The sequence below is a fragment of the Cherax quadricarinatus genome, chromosome 24 (assembly GCF_038502225.1).
Source record: "Cherax quadricarinatus isolate ZL_2023a chromosome 24, ASM3850222v1, whole genome shotgun sequence".
NCBI classification, from domain to species: Eukaryota; Metazoa; Arthropoda; class Malacostraca; order Decapoda; family Parastacidae; genus Cherax; species Cherax quadricarinatus.
Window position 1 is genome coordinate 23,386,964 of NC_091315.1, and position 16,860 is coordinate 23,403,823.

At 41.4% G+C, this 16,860-nt stretch overlaps 1 protein-coding gene across 5 annotated transcripts in view; it reads left to right on the forward strand.

Annotated features, from left to right (window-relative positions):
• The window catches only part of LOC128690747 (piwi-like protein Ago3), a 122,025-nt gene that overhangs the window by 18,525 nt on the left and 86,640 nt on the right, over positions 1-16,860 (forward strand). For 4 of the 5 annotated variants that reach the window (XM_070088265.1, XM_070088267.1, XM_070088268.1 and 1 more), the window contains exons 3-6: positions 1,230-1,504; positions 2,020-2,136; positions 3,174-3,372; positions 3,831-4,030. In XM_070088265.1, the coding sequence (XP_069944366.1) occupies positions 1,230-1,504; positions 2,020-2,136; positions 3,174-3,372; positions 3,831-4,030 (791 nt within the window). The remainder of the gene's footprint in view (positions 1-1,229; positions 1,505-2,019; positions 2,137-3,173; positions 3,373-3,830; positions 4,031-16,860) is intronic. The other variant, XM_070088269.1, reaches the window with a different exon arrangement.

The following is a 16,860-nucleotide window of genomic DNA, read 5'->3' on the forward strand; positions in this document are numbered from 1 at the left end:
GTGGTGTAAATATTATGCAGAAAATTCGGAGTGTGGAAATTAGGAAAAGGTGTGGAGTTAATAAAAGTATTAGTCAGAGGGCAGAAGAGGGGTTGTTGAGGTGGTTTGGTCATTTAGAGAGAATGGATCAAAGTAGAATGACATGGAAAGCATATAAATCTATAGGGGAAGGAAGGCGGGGTAGGGGTCATCCTTGAAAGGGTTGGAGAGAGGGGGTAAAGGAGGTTTTTGTGGGCGAGGGGCTAGGACTTCCAGCAAGCGTGCATGAGTGTGTTAGATAGGAGTGAATGGAGACGAATGGTACTTGGGACCTGACGATCTGTTGGAGTGTGAGCAGGGTAATATTTAGTGAAGGGATTCAGGGAAACTGGTTATTTTCATATAGTCAGACTTGAGTCCTGGAAATGGGAAGTACAGTGCTTGCACTTTAAAGGAGGGGTTTGGGATATTGGCAGTTTGGAGGGATATGTTGTGTATCTTTATACGTATATGCCTCTAAACTGTTGTATTCTGAGCACCTCCGCAAAAACATTGATAATGCGTGAGTGAGGTGAAAGTGTTGAATGATGATGAAAGTATTTTCTTTTTGGGGATTTTCTTTCTTTTTTGGGTCACCCTGCCTCGGTGGGAGACGGCCGACTTGTTGAAGAAAAAAAAAAGAAGAGCAATTTAAAGAAATAGGTCAGCTACCATCTTGAGTAGTTTACAGGATGAAATTTGATTCGTTTATTTTGGCTTTCGACAGCTTTGGTGGGTAGACTGTTCAATAGATTTATTACTCTCAATTAGAAGAATATCTTCTACTGAAGTTTGGCAAGCCTTAATTTTTTTTTTGTGTGTGTGTGTTTGTGTTTGTGTATGCCTATGTGTGCATGCACATATGTATTATATGTATTCACCTCTTTGTGGTTCCAGAGGTTGAGTCTCAGCTCCTGGCTCTCTCTCTCAACTTGCCAGTTGCCAGAAGCACTCTGTGTTAGCCTTGTATGTATGCATGCATGTGTTCACGTGTGTGTGTGTGTGTGTGTGTGGGGGGGTTTGTGTGCATGTGTGCATGTGTTCACGTGCATGTATGGGTTTGTTTGCATGCATGTCTATAACATTAGAATTACATTATCTGTTTTCATTATCTTTTTAAGCATCTTATGAGATTATTCTTTTTATGCCTTTTTTTGTATTGCCAATTGTTATTAAAATTTTTGTTCCATTAAGCTGCCTTTTTCAATCAGTCAAGAGGTGCTGGTGTGCAAATTGCTGGTGCCACTGCCCTCTCCTCACCACGTAGTGATGTAAGTGTTACCAGTGCTGCTTCATTTCGCATTAGCCGAGGGGCAGCCATCAGTCAGCTGATACAGCAAAAATCCGCCATTGTAGCTCCAGGTGCTAGTATAGCTGAAATGAAAGAAAGGACTCGAATAGAATCAGGCATGGCTAGAGGCTGTTCAGAGCTCTTGCATGCTCATTTCATTGAGAATCTTACTACTCAGCCTGGAGCTAAACCATTGTAAGTACAGTTAGTGTGTCTTTAATTACAGTGTCACTGATACCACAGTTGAAATAACTGACTTGTTTTGTATTAGCCTGCATGGGATTTTTTTTTGTTTCTATAATGGTTTATATATGTTCACTGGCCGACAGATATTATAATCCATCAAAGAGCATATGCTAAACTAAATGGAAGCAGTTTCCTTTGAGAAAATTAAAGTTGCAGTATGAAAATTAAAAAACTCAGTAGGTAATATTAATCTATATTACAGTTCTTTAATGCTAAAAATATGGAGAGTAAAAATTGCATAACTTCTTTCAGGTACAGTACAGCATAAATCAACATAACACATATGGAACATAGCTCTGTTGGGGAACAGGTGTCCTTCCTTGGCTAAATGAGGTTCCTTCAGCCTTCATTTAACATTCCCCGTGATGTAACCCACAGTAGTTGGTTAAAACTCTGAATCTCTTCATAGGTGTTATTTCCCTACACTTCGACAATATTCTGTATATTTTTTTTCCTTTTTATAGGAAATCTGCTTTTCAAGAATTTGGTGATACATCATCATTAACTGAAAGTCTTCAGAATTTGAGCACTATAGATTCTCAGGATGAAGTAGTTGTCCGCCAGGGGAGTACAGGAGCAAAGTGAGTCATTTTTAAGCTCTTAAATTTGTCAATTTTTGTTACCTGGTATATCTTTCATTAATCTTTAGTATTTCTGCACATGTGTTCTAAGTGTTTTACAGTAGGTTTAGGACTTTAATATTTAACTTCCCCTCCCTCTGATGGAAGAGCTTAGGGGGTATGTAACTTTCCTGTTATTTGCTTTTAAATTGGACATTCAGCTGTAATGACTTTCTTTTACCACTTTATAGTTCTCCAATATTCCTATTTTGTGATTATCTTTTGATTTAGGTTTCAAATACTGCGACTGAAATAATTTACCTCGCTTAATTTTTTTTATTTGTCAAGTACCATGCTATACTTTAAATATAGTTGTGTATATTTTTTTTTTTTTATCTCAACAGCCATCTCCCTCAAAGTTAGAGTGACCCAAAGAAATGCACTCACCAACATTCACTCAATTGCTGTCTTTCCAGAAGTGTGCTGGCACCACAGTCAGAATAACCCTCCGACTACATTATCCCCACCCCTCCTTCAGAGTATTGGCACTGCCTTTCTCCTTTCAGGAGTTCTATTTATGTTTCTCATATTCATTAGGATTTCTTTTATTCTATGTTCATTCTTAATGTAATTGTATTCATGTATGTGATAATTTTTTTTTATGTTCTGTTAGTTTTAAGTTTAGGCTTGCTTGAAATGCCCTGCATAACCAGGGTTTTTTCCATGTGAACTACTAATTATCATCCAATTTTGTAAAATCTATTTAACATGGAAATAATTTTATTAATTATTATTAATTTTCTTAACAAACTGGTTGTATCTCATCTAGGCAGGGTGACTAAAAAAAAAAAAAAGAAAGTTTTTTTTTTATATTTAGTAATTTATACAGGAAAAGGGGTTACTAGCCCCTTGCTCCCTTAATTATTATTATTATTATTATTATTATTGATATTGTTGTAAAATCCTCATTTTGATACTGTTTTAGCCGTACATCATTTTTAATTCGTTCATACATTTTCCAACACTTGCTTTTGAATGCATACTTTAATACATTTTAGGTTGTCTGCAATGTGCAATTGGATTAGACTACATTGTGAAGAAAATAAATCTGTATTTGAATATGAAGTTAAATTTGAACCACAAATTGAGATACTTAACCTCCGTTTTCGCCTTTTTGACACACTTAGAGATAAAATCGGCTCGGTAAAAAGTTTTGATGGAACTACGTTGTGGCTTCCCTTTAGGCTACCAACTGAGGTTAGTAGGTACTATACTGTTATGGAATCTGTATAGTATATAAGGAAGTAATGGAAGAAATCACAATAAAACATGTGATTGCAAATGCTAATGTAAAAATACCACAGTGAAAATAGGAAATGAAACCTGAGTGCTTTTATGTGCTTACACACATCTCAGAGGAATAGGAAGAAGAGGCAAGAGAAGCATTTAAAATGTGCTTCTCATGCGTCTTTTTCCTTTTCCTCTGACAATGTGTGTAAACACATGAAAGTGCTTAAGTTTTATTTCTTATTTTCACTGTGATATTTTTACATAAGGAAGTAAAATACTTGAATCTGAATAAAGTAATGGAGTTCTTTTTTTTTTTTTTTGTTTGTTTGATTCTAAGAGACTGTTACCTAAATTTGAGTTTTTGCAGTTCTCTTCAGACTTTGGAGTCGTTTTCTCATTTTGTCGTTGTTTTATCTTTTTTTCAGGTTGCCTTATACCATGCTGCAAACCCTTCAACTGGGAAAACTGTAACACTAAAGATACTTTACAAAAAGAAAACAGACATGGACAAATGTATCCAGCTTTATAACGTTCTTTTTAACCGAATCATGAAGGTGCTAAAATTGGCTAGAGTCGGAAAAAACTACTATGCTCCAGGAGAATCTGTTCTTGTACCTCAGCACAAGTAAGTTTGACTGGGATTTTTTTTTAACATCCATGTGAAAAGGCAGGGCCAGGAGCTAAGACTCCACAAATAGATGAGTCATAGGCTATTCAGGTTCATTTCATCAAAGACAAAAGTATGAGTCTAGGAATTTTTGTTTAGGCTTGAATTCATTTATGTATATTGGACAAGTCTTATTGTATCCCATATTTGATGCTCAGAGCCTGTTTGGGTCATGCAACTCAAGGAATGATGGAGGCTTCATTCTTCGCTTGCTAATTGTGAGATGCATGCTACTTGCAGCTGCCTTGGGGTGTTATTGACAAGTACGTATTGGGTCAACAAATGTCAAGGTAATCGGCTCTACAGAATGAGCAGCATTCTATCTTCAATTTGGACTAGCTTAGTTATCCTTCTTTGTGAATATCTTGCTTTATAACCCCTTAACTGTTGCATACCCAGAAATTAAAATATGTATGTGTGTGTGTGTGTGTGTGTGTGTGTGTGTGTGTGTGTGTGTGTGTGTGTGTGTGTGTGTGTGTGTGTGTGCGTGCGTGTGCGCGTGTGTGTGTGCGCGCGCGCGCGCATGTATGTACGTATGTACTCACCTGTTTGTGGTTGCAGGAGTCGAGTCCTAGCTCCTGGCCCCGCCTCTCCACCGGTTACTACTGGGTCCTCTCTCTCCCCGCTCCATGAGTTTTTATCATACCTCGTCTTAAAATTATGTATGGTTCCTGCCTCCACTACATCACTTTCTAGGCTATTTCACTGCCTGACAACTCTATGACTGAAGAAATACTTCCTAATATCTCTGACTCATCTGTGTCTTCAACTTCCATTTGTGACCTCTTGTTTCTGTGTCCCCTCCATGGAACATCCTGTCTTTGTCCACCTTGTCTATTCCGCGCAGTATTTTATATGTCGTTATCATGTCTCCCCTGACCCTCCTGTCCTCTAGTGTCGTCAGGCCGATTTCCCTTAACCTTAGCTCTGGAACTAACCTTGTTGCAAACCTTTGCACTTTCTCTAGTTTCTTGACGTGCTTTATCAAGTGCGGGTTCCAAACAGGTGTGTGTGTGTGCGCGCGTGTGTGCGTGTACGTGTGTGTATGTGCATGTGCGTGTGCACGCGTGCGTGCATACGTACGTACGTGCATACGTAGTCGCCTATTTGTGGTTGCAGGGGTCGAGTCATAGCTATGGGCCCCTCTTCACTGATCACTACTAGGTCCTCTCTCTCCCTGCTCCAGGAGGTTTATCAAACCTCGTCTTAAAACTATGTATGATTCCTGCTTCCACTGCTTCACTTTCTAGGCTATTCCACTTCCTGACATCTATACAACTGAAGAAATACTTCCCAATATCCCTTTGACTCATCGGAGTCTTCTTCAACTTCCAATTGTGACCCCTTGTTTTTGTGTCCCATATCTGGAACATCCTGTCTTTGTCCACTTTGTCAATTCTTGCAGTATTTTATATGTTATCATGTCTCCTCTAACCCTCCTGTCCTCCAGTGTCATCAGGCCGATATCCCTTAACCTTTCTTCATAGGACAATCCCCTTAGCTCTGGGGCTAGTCTTATTGCAAACCTTTGCACTTTCTCTAATTTCTTGATGTGCTTGACCAGGTATGGATTTCAAACTGGTGCTACATACTCCAGTATGGGCTTGACATATATGGTGCACAGAGTCTTGAATGATTCCTTACTGAGGTATCGGAACACTGCCCTTAGGTTTGCCAGACGCCCATATGCTGCAGCAGTTATCTGATTGATGTGTGCCTCGGGAGATGTGCACGGTATTATGCTCGCCCTAAGATCTTTTTCCTTGAGTAAGGTTTGCAGTCTCTGGCCACCTAGACTATACTCCGTCTGCGGTCTTCTTTGCCCTTCCCCGATCTTCATGACTTTGCATTTGTTAGGGTTAAATTCAAGGAGCCAGTTGCTGGACCAGGCTAGTAGCCTGTCCAGGTCTCTTTGTAGTCCTACCTAATCCTCGACCGATTTCATTCTCCTCATTCACTTCACATTATTTGCAAACAGGGACACTTCCGAGTCTATCCCTTCTGTCATGTCATTCACATATACCAAAAACAGCACAGGTCTTAAGACTGACCCCTGTGGAACCCTGCTTGTCACAGTCGCCCACTCTGACACCTTGTCATGTACCATGAGTCGTCGTTGCCTCCGTCAGATATTCTCTGATGCATTGCAGTGCCTTTCCTGTTTTGTGCGCCTGATCCTCTAGCTTTTGCATTAACCTCTTCGGAGGAACTGTGTCGAAGGCCTTCTTATAGTCCAAGAAAATGCAGTCTTCCCATTATTTCTGTTTCCCTTGGAAACAACCTCTCCTCTGCCTCCTTGCATTTTGTTATCACTTAGTCCATCATTTCTTTTACTGGTTTTCCTGCCAATTCTCTCTACCACTGAATGTCTTGCAGGAAGTTCCTCATATCTGTGTAGTCCCCTCTTTTGTAGTTTGGTTTTTCCCATCCTATTCCTGCTACTCTCTCTACTTGTAGCTCAACTATGTAGTCAAAGCACAGAACCACGTGATCACTAGCTCCAAGGGGCCTTTCATACTTGATATCCTCGATGTCTGAACTACTCAAGGTGAATACAAGGTTCAGTCTTGCTGGATCATCCTCACCTCTCTCTCTGGTAGTGTGTCAAACATGTTGATGCATGTGGTTTTCCAGTACCACATCCATCATCTTGGCTTTCCTTGTTTCAGGACCCCCATGGGGCTCCAGGTTTTCCCATTCAGTCTCCTTGTGATTGGAATCACCCATAACTAGTAACTTTGCTTCCACCGTGTGAGCTCTTCTGGCCACCTCGGCTAGTTTGTCAACCATTGCTCTGTTGCTCTCGTCGTATTCTTTTTTCGGCCTCCTGCAGTTCTGTGGCGGGTTGTACATTACATCAATTACCACCTTATGGCCCTCAGACTGGATTGTTGCTACTAAGTAGTCCCTTTCACACATTCCATCCATTCCTTCCATTTCTTCAAATTTCCACCGGTTTTTAATGAGCAATGTGTGTGTGTGTGTGTGTGTGTACTCACCTATTTGTGGTTGCAGGGGTCGAGTCATAGCTCCTGGCCCCGCCTCTTTGCTGATTGCTACTAGGTTCTCTCTCTCCCTGCCCCGTGAGCTTTATCGTACCTCGCCTTAAAACTATGTATGGTTCCCACCTCCACTACGTCACTTTCTAGGCTATTCCACGGCCTGACTACTCTATGACTGAAGAAATACGTCCTGACATCCCTTTGATTCATCCGAGTCTTCAACTTCCAATTGTGACCTCTTGTGTCTGTGTCCCTTCTCTGGAACATCCCGTCTTTGTCCACCTTGTCTATTCCGCGCTGTGAGGGAAAAGTTCAATAGATAGGAGTAGCGAGGGAGTGTATAGTAACAATAGTTTCATTGCCGGCTACTTGTTAAGGTAGGGTCAGTCTAGCTCCCGCTATCCCTTCCCCTCCCTCTTCCCCCCCCCCAAAAGGTGACGTGTGGGGCTCCGGTCAAACAGTAAATCACTCTACTCACAGCTCCCAACACTACTGTAAGTACACGCCTGATCATATTTTAGTGGACTTATTGGTTGAAAGCTTCACTTTTGACCAATAATTAACTTAGTCCTTTCATTCTTTATCTGTTAAATGTTTTAATAATCACCACATCTTTTAGATATTGTACTTATCATGGAGAGTGATTTCTTAAGCAGTGGATAATCTGTCTCTCATTACAGCTTGGAATGACAGAGAGGGTCACCTGCCAACCAACGAGAAGAATAGAAGGAGACGTCCCATGTTTAGTCTACTTACCTGTTATGTAAGCCAACACAGGACCTAACCCCTCATCATAGCAGTGGTAACGAACCTGTTTTCCTGTCATCTGAAGTAATTACACATGGCTATACTTGGTGAAGAACGAGCCAGTGTTGTTCACCAACACCTGCTACCCCCCCCCTCCACATCAGCAACGGCTACGATTTCAACAACACTCAGTGTCACCAACACCTGACACCCCATTACCACGATATACCTATATTAGCCTTGAGTTCAAATGTAATTTTTTTCATTTCATTTTTCATTTTTCTTTCAATTAGGATACCCATTCATGTTTTATTGTTTTACATTTTCCGTTTCTAAATAATAAAGTGTTTATCATTGTCTGTTATTATTTCTTTTTCTATTCATTAATTTTCCTGAGGAGGAGCCAGCCTTGGTAATACTGACTGAAGTTGTTACAGGGCTGAGTAAGCCTTCACAAGTGGCGACCTTGCCAGGATCAACTCGACTGAATCAAGATTCAACTCCATCTCGAATCTACCATTGGAACTTCAATGCTGCATACCACAGATGGTTACCACCGGCCATGAGTAATCATTCTCTATGGTAGGACTACGGTACAGGTATTTAAAAGATTTGGTGATTGTTATAGTCTCAATTTATTGTAAGTCAAGTCAGGCAGGATATAATATTTAATTCTGCCACCTTTTCGAGCTTGAAACACTTCGAAGGATTAGACTCTAGGGACCCGAGATTTTCCAGTGACAATTTGTTTCATTGAGCTCTTTATTATATCAAGGGAACTGTCGTAGGACACATGATTTGTGGGTGAGAAGATTGGATGGTCAAGTGACCCCATTCTACTTACTGTTTGCTCGGAGCCAGCATAGAACCCTTCGTTTTAATTAATACACATTGTTTAATTGAAGTAGGGATCGAGCCCTCTGGTTTATTTACAGTTTGAGCGGAGCAGGAATTGAACCCTCCGTTTTCTTTAATACCCGTTTCATTTCCCCTGATAGTTTAAGTTATTCTTGCAAGTATGGAGGAATACCAGTTTTGGATGAACGCTGGAAGTAAGTTAGGAATAACAGGGAAAAATTTAGAATCTTTCATTAGTGCTAAGATCCAGGAAAGACTTGAAAGAGAGAGAGAATCAAAAGAGAAGAGAATAAGGAGAGAGAAAGAATAGAGAGAATCAAGAAAGATAGTTAGAAAGAGAAAGAGAGGATAAAAAGGAGAAAGATCAAATTGAAAGAGAAAACCAAGATAGACAGAGAGAGAGAAGACAAAAAGGAGCGTGATAGACTTGATCGTGAGGAGAGAGCTAGAGTACGTGAGGAACAAGCTAAAGTATGTGAGAAACAAGTTAAATTAAGAGAACTTGAGGAAAGAGCAAAGGTTAGAGAAGTTGAGGAAAGAGCTAGAGAACGTGAGGAAAAAGCTAGAAAACTTCGAGTTAATAGAGAGAGAAAAAGATCGCGAGCTCGAAAAAGCTCGCATTGAATTAGAGAATAAAAAGTTAACTCTTACACAACAACAATTAGAGGAAGGAGTAATTGAACATCATGCAGCTAGTGCACATATTCCAACACCTAATTTACCTCCCTTCACAGAGGGTGAAGACATTACTTCATACATCATCAGGTTTGAAGATACTGCTACCCTCTGTGAATGGCCTGCTGACACCTGGGCTACCAGGTTAGGAATGTTATTTTCTGGTACAGCCTTGAATATCTATGCAACTTTGTCACAGGATATCATATGTAATTATAACCTACTGAAGAAGGCAATCCTTAAAGCATATCAAAAAACCACAAATTCTTACAGGAAAGATTTCAGGTATGCCACCTTACAGCATGGCCAAAACTTTCAGCAGTTGCAGGTAACACTCTTTCGTTTGTTCGACTTTTGGATAGAGAGTTCAGGAATTGATTGCAGTTATGAATCTCTTAGAGACTTCATGGTTGCTGACCAGTTCCTGACAGCTCTTCCCCACCAGATAAGAACATTCATCAGAGAATGTAACCTGATTAAAGCTGATGAAGTTGCTGAGGCTGCTGACCTGTATGCTGAGGCTCACAATTCCTATAAAGACCTAAAGGGATCGAACCTTAAGGGCAATGGTTCACCTGAACCAAAGATTAAGAAGCCTACAGTAGAAGCAAAGTCACCAGCTATTATATCAACCTGTCATCGATGTGGTGGTATCGGACATAAACGTCCAGATTGTCCTTCCAAGAAAATAGAGAAAGTTGGTAGATGTTTTGTTGACAGTAATGACCAAGCACCCTTCTGTTCAGGAGCAGTTAATGGTATAAAAGTCTCAGATATAATACGTGACAATGGATGTACGTGCATCGTAATTTCGGACAAACTGTTCCCTTACTTTAAAACCTCTCGTGTGTCCTCTATTCTTTCAGATTACTTGGGTCGTGAAAATACTTTCCCTACAATACGTTGTTACTTGAAAACTAAATGGTTCACCAGTTGGACTAATGCGGTACTAGCCCCAATTACTTGTTCTATAATAGTGGGTAACATTAAAGGTGCCGTTCTTCCTTCAGAGGCGGATCTTTCGTCACCACCCGTGGATCTAAGTTTTCCAGCTCTTCCTCCTCGCAAGTTAAATAAGCCCCTTAACAATTCCGCACCGGAAGCTGCTTTGTCTTGTACTGTTCACTTGGGGGTGGAAACGGATGATACTGCTCTCGATAGTGAGGTAGCAGGATCACCTGTCCACTCGTCGGGTGAAAGTAAGGGTATTGCCTCCGGCACTCTCAATGTCTTGACTAGGGCTCAGACCATAACCCCGGCTTCTCCTACCTCCTCTTCTCCCACAGTAAGTCCTTTTATTTTCCCAGATTTTGTGTCCAAGGATGACTGTCAATATACAGCGCAATTGCCCTTCACTTCGGGATTGTCATAATCAAGCTTTTAGCAACAAAGTTATCCATTGGTGATACGTATCTCATAAGTTTGAATATATTAATGGTATCTTACATAAATCTGTATTTAAATCTCATTCTTCAGTGATAGATTATTCCCTACTTGTTGTTCCTAAACCATGTCGAGAGACTGTTCTTCAAATGGCTCATGATTTGCCAGTGACCAAACACTTGGCGCATCGTAAGACGTGGCATAAACTCAAGCACACTTATTTTTGGCCAAGCATGTACTTGCAGGTTACAAAGAAGTATAGTTCTTGCAGTAGGTGTCAGGTGCTTACTGCACAAAATACACACACTCCTAAATCCTGTATATTTATTAAATCTAAAACTTCCCTCCTGCAGAAACGAGATACTCCACCATAGAAAAGGAATGTTTGGCTCTTGTGTGGGGTATCTCCAAGCTTAAATTTTATCTACTGGGAAAAGAATTCATTTTAGAAACGGACCACAAACCTTTGATATACTACCTAGAAACTTTTAAGGGAACCAACAGTCGCCTCTTGAGGTGGACATTGGCACTCCAAGCTTTTAAGTTCCATATTGTGTATATCAATGGTTCATCCAATTATTTCTCTGACTGGTTAAGTCGTGACAGTCAGTAGAAGATTTGTTGCCTTACGTGGCTTCCACATGTTAGAACTTTTTCCTCGCCTATTCTTCTTATACTCCTTGACTATAAGTCTTGGTATGGGGGAGTGTGAGGGAAAAGTTCAATAGATAGGAGTAGCAAGGGAGTGTATAGTAACAATAGTTTCATTGCCGGCTACTTGTTAAGGTAGGGTAAGTCCAGATCCCGCTATTCCCCCTCCCCCCATTTTTCCCCTCCCCGAAAGTGATAGTTTGATTGCCGGCTGCTTGTTAAGGTAGGGTCAGTCTAGCTCCCGCTATCCCTTCCCCTCCCTCTTCCCCCCCCCCCTGAAAGGTGACGTGTGGGGCTCCGGTCAAACAGTAAATCACTCTACTCACAGCTCCCAACACTACTGTAAGTACATGCCTGATCATATTTTAGTGGACTTATTGGTTGAAAGCTTCACTTTTGACCAATAATTAACTTAGTCCTTTCATTCTTTATCTGTTAAATCTTTTAATAATCACCACATCTTTTAGGTATTGTACTTATCATGGAGAGTGATTTCTTAAGCAGTGGGTAATCTCTCTCTCATTACAGCTTGGAATGACAGAGAGGGTCACTTGCCAACCAACGAGAAGAATAGGAGATGGACTAACGTCCTGAGACGTCCCATGTTTAGTCTACTTACCTGTTATGTAAGCCAACACAGGACCTAACCCCTCATCATAGCAGTGGTAACGAACCTGTTTTCCTGTCATCTGAAGTAATTACACACGGCTATACTTGGTGAAGAACGAGCCAGTGGTGGTCACCAACACCTGCTACTCCCCTCCACATCAGCAACGGCTACGATTTCAACAACACTCAGTGTCACCAACACCTGACACCCCCATTACCACGATATACCTATATTAGCATTGACTTCAAATGTAATTTTTTTCATTTCATTTTTCTTTCAATTAGGATACCCATTCATGTTTTGTTGTTTTACATTTTCCGTTTCTAAATAATAAAGTGTTTATCATTGTCTGGAGTTTACCTGGAGAGAGTTCTGGGGGTCAACGCCCCCGCGGCCCGGTCTGTGACCAGGCCTCCCGGTCCCGGTGGATCAGAGCCTGATCAACCAGGCTGTTACTGCTGGCTGCACGCAAACCAACGTACGAGCCACAGCCCGGCTGGTCAGGAACCGACTTTAGGTGCTTGTCCAGTGCCAGCTTGAAGACTGCCAGGGGTCTGTTGGTAATCCCCCTTATGTATGCTGGGAGGCAGTTGAACAGTCTTGGGCCCCTGACACTTATTGTATGGTCTCTTATTGTGCTAGTGACACCCCTGCTTTTCATTGGGGGGATGTTGCATCGTCTGCCAAGTCTTTTGCTTTCGTAGTGAGTGATTTTCGTGTGCAAGTTCGGTACTAGTCCCTCTAGGATTTTCCAGGTGTATATAATCATGTATCTCTCCCGCCTGCTTTCCAGGGAATACAGATTTAGGAACCTCAAGCGCTCCCAGTAATTGAGGTGTTTTATCTCCGTTATGCGCGCCGTGAAGGTTCTCTGTACATTTTCTAGGTCAGCAATTTCACCTGCCTTGAAAGGTGCTGTTAGTGTGCAGCAATATTCCAGCCTAGATAGAACAAGTGACCTGAAGAGTGTCATCATGGGCTTGGCCTCCCTAGTTTTGAAGGTTCTCATTATCCATCCTGTCATTTTTCTAGCAGATGCGATTGATACAATGTTATGGTCCTTGAAGGTGAGATCCTCCGACATGATCACTCCTAGGTCTTTGACATTGGTGTTTTGCTCTATTTTGTGGCCAGAATTTGTTTTGTACTCTGATGAAGATTTAATTTCCTCGTGTTTACCATATCTGAGTAATTGAAATTTCTCATCGTTGAACTTCATATTGTTTTCTGCAGCCTACTGAAAGATTTGGTTGATGTCCGCCTGGAGCCTTGCAGTGTCTGCAATGGAAGACACTGTCATGCAGATTCGGGTGTCATCTGCAAAGGAAGACACGGTGCTGTGGCTGACATCCTTGTCTATGTCGGATATGAGGATGAGGAACAAGATGGGAGCGAGTACTGTGCCTTGTGGAACAGAGCTTTTCACCGTAGTTGCCTCGGACTTTACTCTGTTGATGACTACTCTCTCTGTTCTGTTAGTGAGGAAATTATAGATCCATCGACCGACTTTTCCTGTTATTCCTTTAGCACGGATTTTGTGCGCTATTACGCCATGGCCACACTTGTCGAAGGCTTTTGCAAAGTCTGTATATATTACATCTGCATTCTTTTTGTCTTCTAGTGCATCTAGGACCTTGTCGTAGTGATCCAGTAGTTGAGACAGACAGGAGCGACCTGTTCTAAACCCATGTTGCCCTGGGTTGTGTAACTGATGGGTTTCTAGATGTCTGTTATTATTTCTTTTTCTATTCATTAATTTTCCTGAGGAGGAGCCAGCCTTGGTAATACTGACTGAAGTTGTTATAGGGCTGAGTAAGCCTTCACACGCACAGTATTTTATATGTCGTTATCATGTCTCCCCTGACCCTCCTGTCCTCCAGTGTCGTCAGGCCGATTTCCCTCAACCTTTCTTCGTAAGACAATCCCCGTAGCTTTGGGACTAGTCTTGTTGCAAACCTTTGCACTTTCTCTAATTTCTTGACGTGCTTGACTAGGTGTGGATTCCTAACTGGTGCTGCATACTCCAGTATGAGCCTGACGTAAATGGTATACAGAGTCTTGAACGAATCCTTACTGAGGTATCGGAACGCTATCCGTACGTTTGCCAGGTGCCCGTATGCTGCAGCAGTTATCTGATTGATGTGCGCCTCAGGAGATATACTCGTTGTTATACTCGCCCCCAGATCTTTTTCCTTGAGTGAGGTTTGCAGTCTTTGGCCATCTAAACTATATTGTGTCTGCGGTCTTCTTTGCCCTTCCCCAATCTTCATGACTTTGCATTTGGCAGGGTTAAACTCAAGGAGCTAGTTGCTGGACCAGGCTTGTAGCCTGTCCAGGTCTCTTTGTAGTCCTGCCTGATCCTCATCTGATTTGATTCTTCTCATTAACTTCACATCATCTGCAAACAAGGACACTTCTGAGTCTATCCCTTCCGTTATGTCATTCACATATACCAAGAACAGCACAGGTCCTAGGACTGACCCCTGTGGAACCCCACTTGTCACAGGTGCCCACTCTGACACCTCGTCACATACCATGACTCGTTGTTGCCTCCCTGTCAGGTATTCTCTGATCCATTGCAATGCCTTTCCTGTTATGTATGCCTGATCCTCTAGCTTTTGCAGTAACCTCTTATGAGGAACTGTGTCGAAGGCCTTCTTGCAATCCAAAAAAATGCAGTCGATCCACCCCTCTCTTGTCTTCTGTCACCTTGTCATAAAACTCCAGTAGGTTTGTGACACAGGATTTTCCTTCCCTGAAACCATGTTGGTTGTCAATTATACACTTATTTCTTTCCAGGTGCTCCACCACTCCTGATGATCTTCTCCATGACCTTGCATACTATACACGTTAGTGATACAGGTTTGTAGTTTAGTGCCTCATGTCTGTCTCCCTTTTTAAAAATTGGGACTACATTTGCCATCTTACATACCTCAAGGAGTTGCCCAATTTCAAGTGATGTGTTGAAGATCTTTGTTAATGGCACACACAGTATCTCTGCTCCCTCTTTAAGGACTCACGGAGAGATGTTGTTTGGTCCCACCGCCTTTGAGGTGTCAAGTTCGCATAGCAGCTTCTTCACCTCCTCCTTGGTTATATGTACCTCATCCAGCACTTGCTGGTCTACCCCCCTGTTCTGATTTCCTGGAGTCCTACTGGTTTCCACTGTAAATACTTCTTTAAATCTCGTGTTGAGCTCCTGACATGCCTCTCGGTCGTTTCTTGTGAACTCCCCATCACCCTTCCTCAGTCTGATTACCTGGTCCTTGACTGTTGTTTTCCTCCTGATGTGGCTGTACAACAGCTTTGGGTCAGACTTGACTTTCGATGCTATGTCATTTTCATATTGTCGCTGAGCCTCCCTTCTTATCTGTGCATATTCGTATCTGGCTCTTCGGCTAATCTCTTTATTTTCCTGAGTTCTCTGTCTTCTGTACCTTTTCCATTCTCTAGTACACCTAGTTTTTGCCTCCCTACACCTTTGGGTGAACCAAGGACTCGTTCTGTTCATCCCATTATTACTGTTTCCCTTGGGAACAAACCTCTCCTCTGCCTCCTTGCATTTTGTTGCCACATAGTCCATCATTTCTTGTACTGGTTTTCCTGTCAGTTCCCTCTCCCACTGAATGTCTTGCAGAAAGTTCCTCATGCCTGAGTAGTTCCTCCTTTTGTAGTTTGGTTTTTCCCAACCTATTCCTGCTACTCTCTCCATTTGAAGCTCAACTATGTAGTCGAAGTGTGTGTGGGTGTGGGTGTGGGTGGGTGGAGGTGAGGGCAAGGTTTTGAAAAATAATTTTTTTTCTTACAGATTGAAAGAGTACTTCTTTATGAATTGAATGCAACTAATATGAGTGTAATCTGTTAAAACTTATGATTTTATGGTGTATTGAATTTGGCAAAACAGTGATCACTCTTTGGCAACAGTGGCATAAGTACAACAGTATTGTTTACTTTATTGACACCAAATTTTGATTGTTTTTCCATTTTTAATTGGTTTTAATGCTTAATACTAGGTACATCACTTTCTTAGAATATTTGTTTTTTCCATTTTTAATTGGTTTTAATGTTTAATGATAAGTACATCACTTAGAATATTAGATACATTTTAACTTCTTCAACAAGGGGAAATTCATAGCTTGATATTGCTTCCCATATTATAAATCATTATGTATATACAGTGGACCCTTGGTTATTGGCCGTTCCACTTGTCAGCCAATTTTTTGGCTTCCAGTTATCGGCCGTTATTTCGCTTATTGGCCATATGGGTCACGTCAACCCGCCGCTCATGTCAGTCTGGCTGTGTCTCTGGGTGAGTGAGGAAGCTTCTGCTCATTCACCTTAACATTTCGCTATAATCCATTGTTTTTTGTGGCTATTGATTGAGTGCAACTGCGAAATAAATAACCATGGGCCCAAATAAAGGTCCTATTAAGGTTCCTTTGGTAAAGAAAGTGAGAAACACAAAGGAATTTAAGAAAGAAGCTGTTGGAAAGTATGAGAGTGAAGGAGGAAGAGAGAGGGGAGAATGTGCCTTCTTCAGTGATTTTGCGATATGTATGATACTAAAGCAGCAGGAGTCAGTAAAGGCTATAGTGCTAGCCAGCGATGAAGTGTAGCATTAACAGTGTAGCAAGTAAGTTAAGCGATTAAACAATAGAAAAAGACGACATGAAACTTAACTCCTCCAATGTTCTTAGAGGTATGTAGGGTTACTGACAACACCGCTTCCCTGCCTATCTTCTTCTACCCTAAACCCATGCCAGCATCTCCTCCAAGGTACAGTAAGTGTAAATATTTCTTATTTATAAAGTGTGAATATTTTTTGTTTATAAATTAAAGTTAAATAATTCTTATTTATAAAT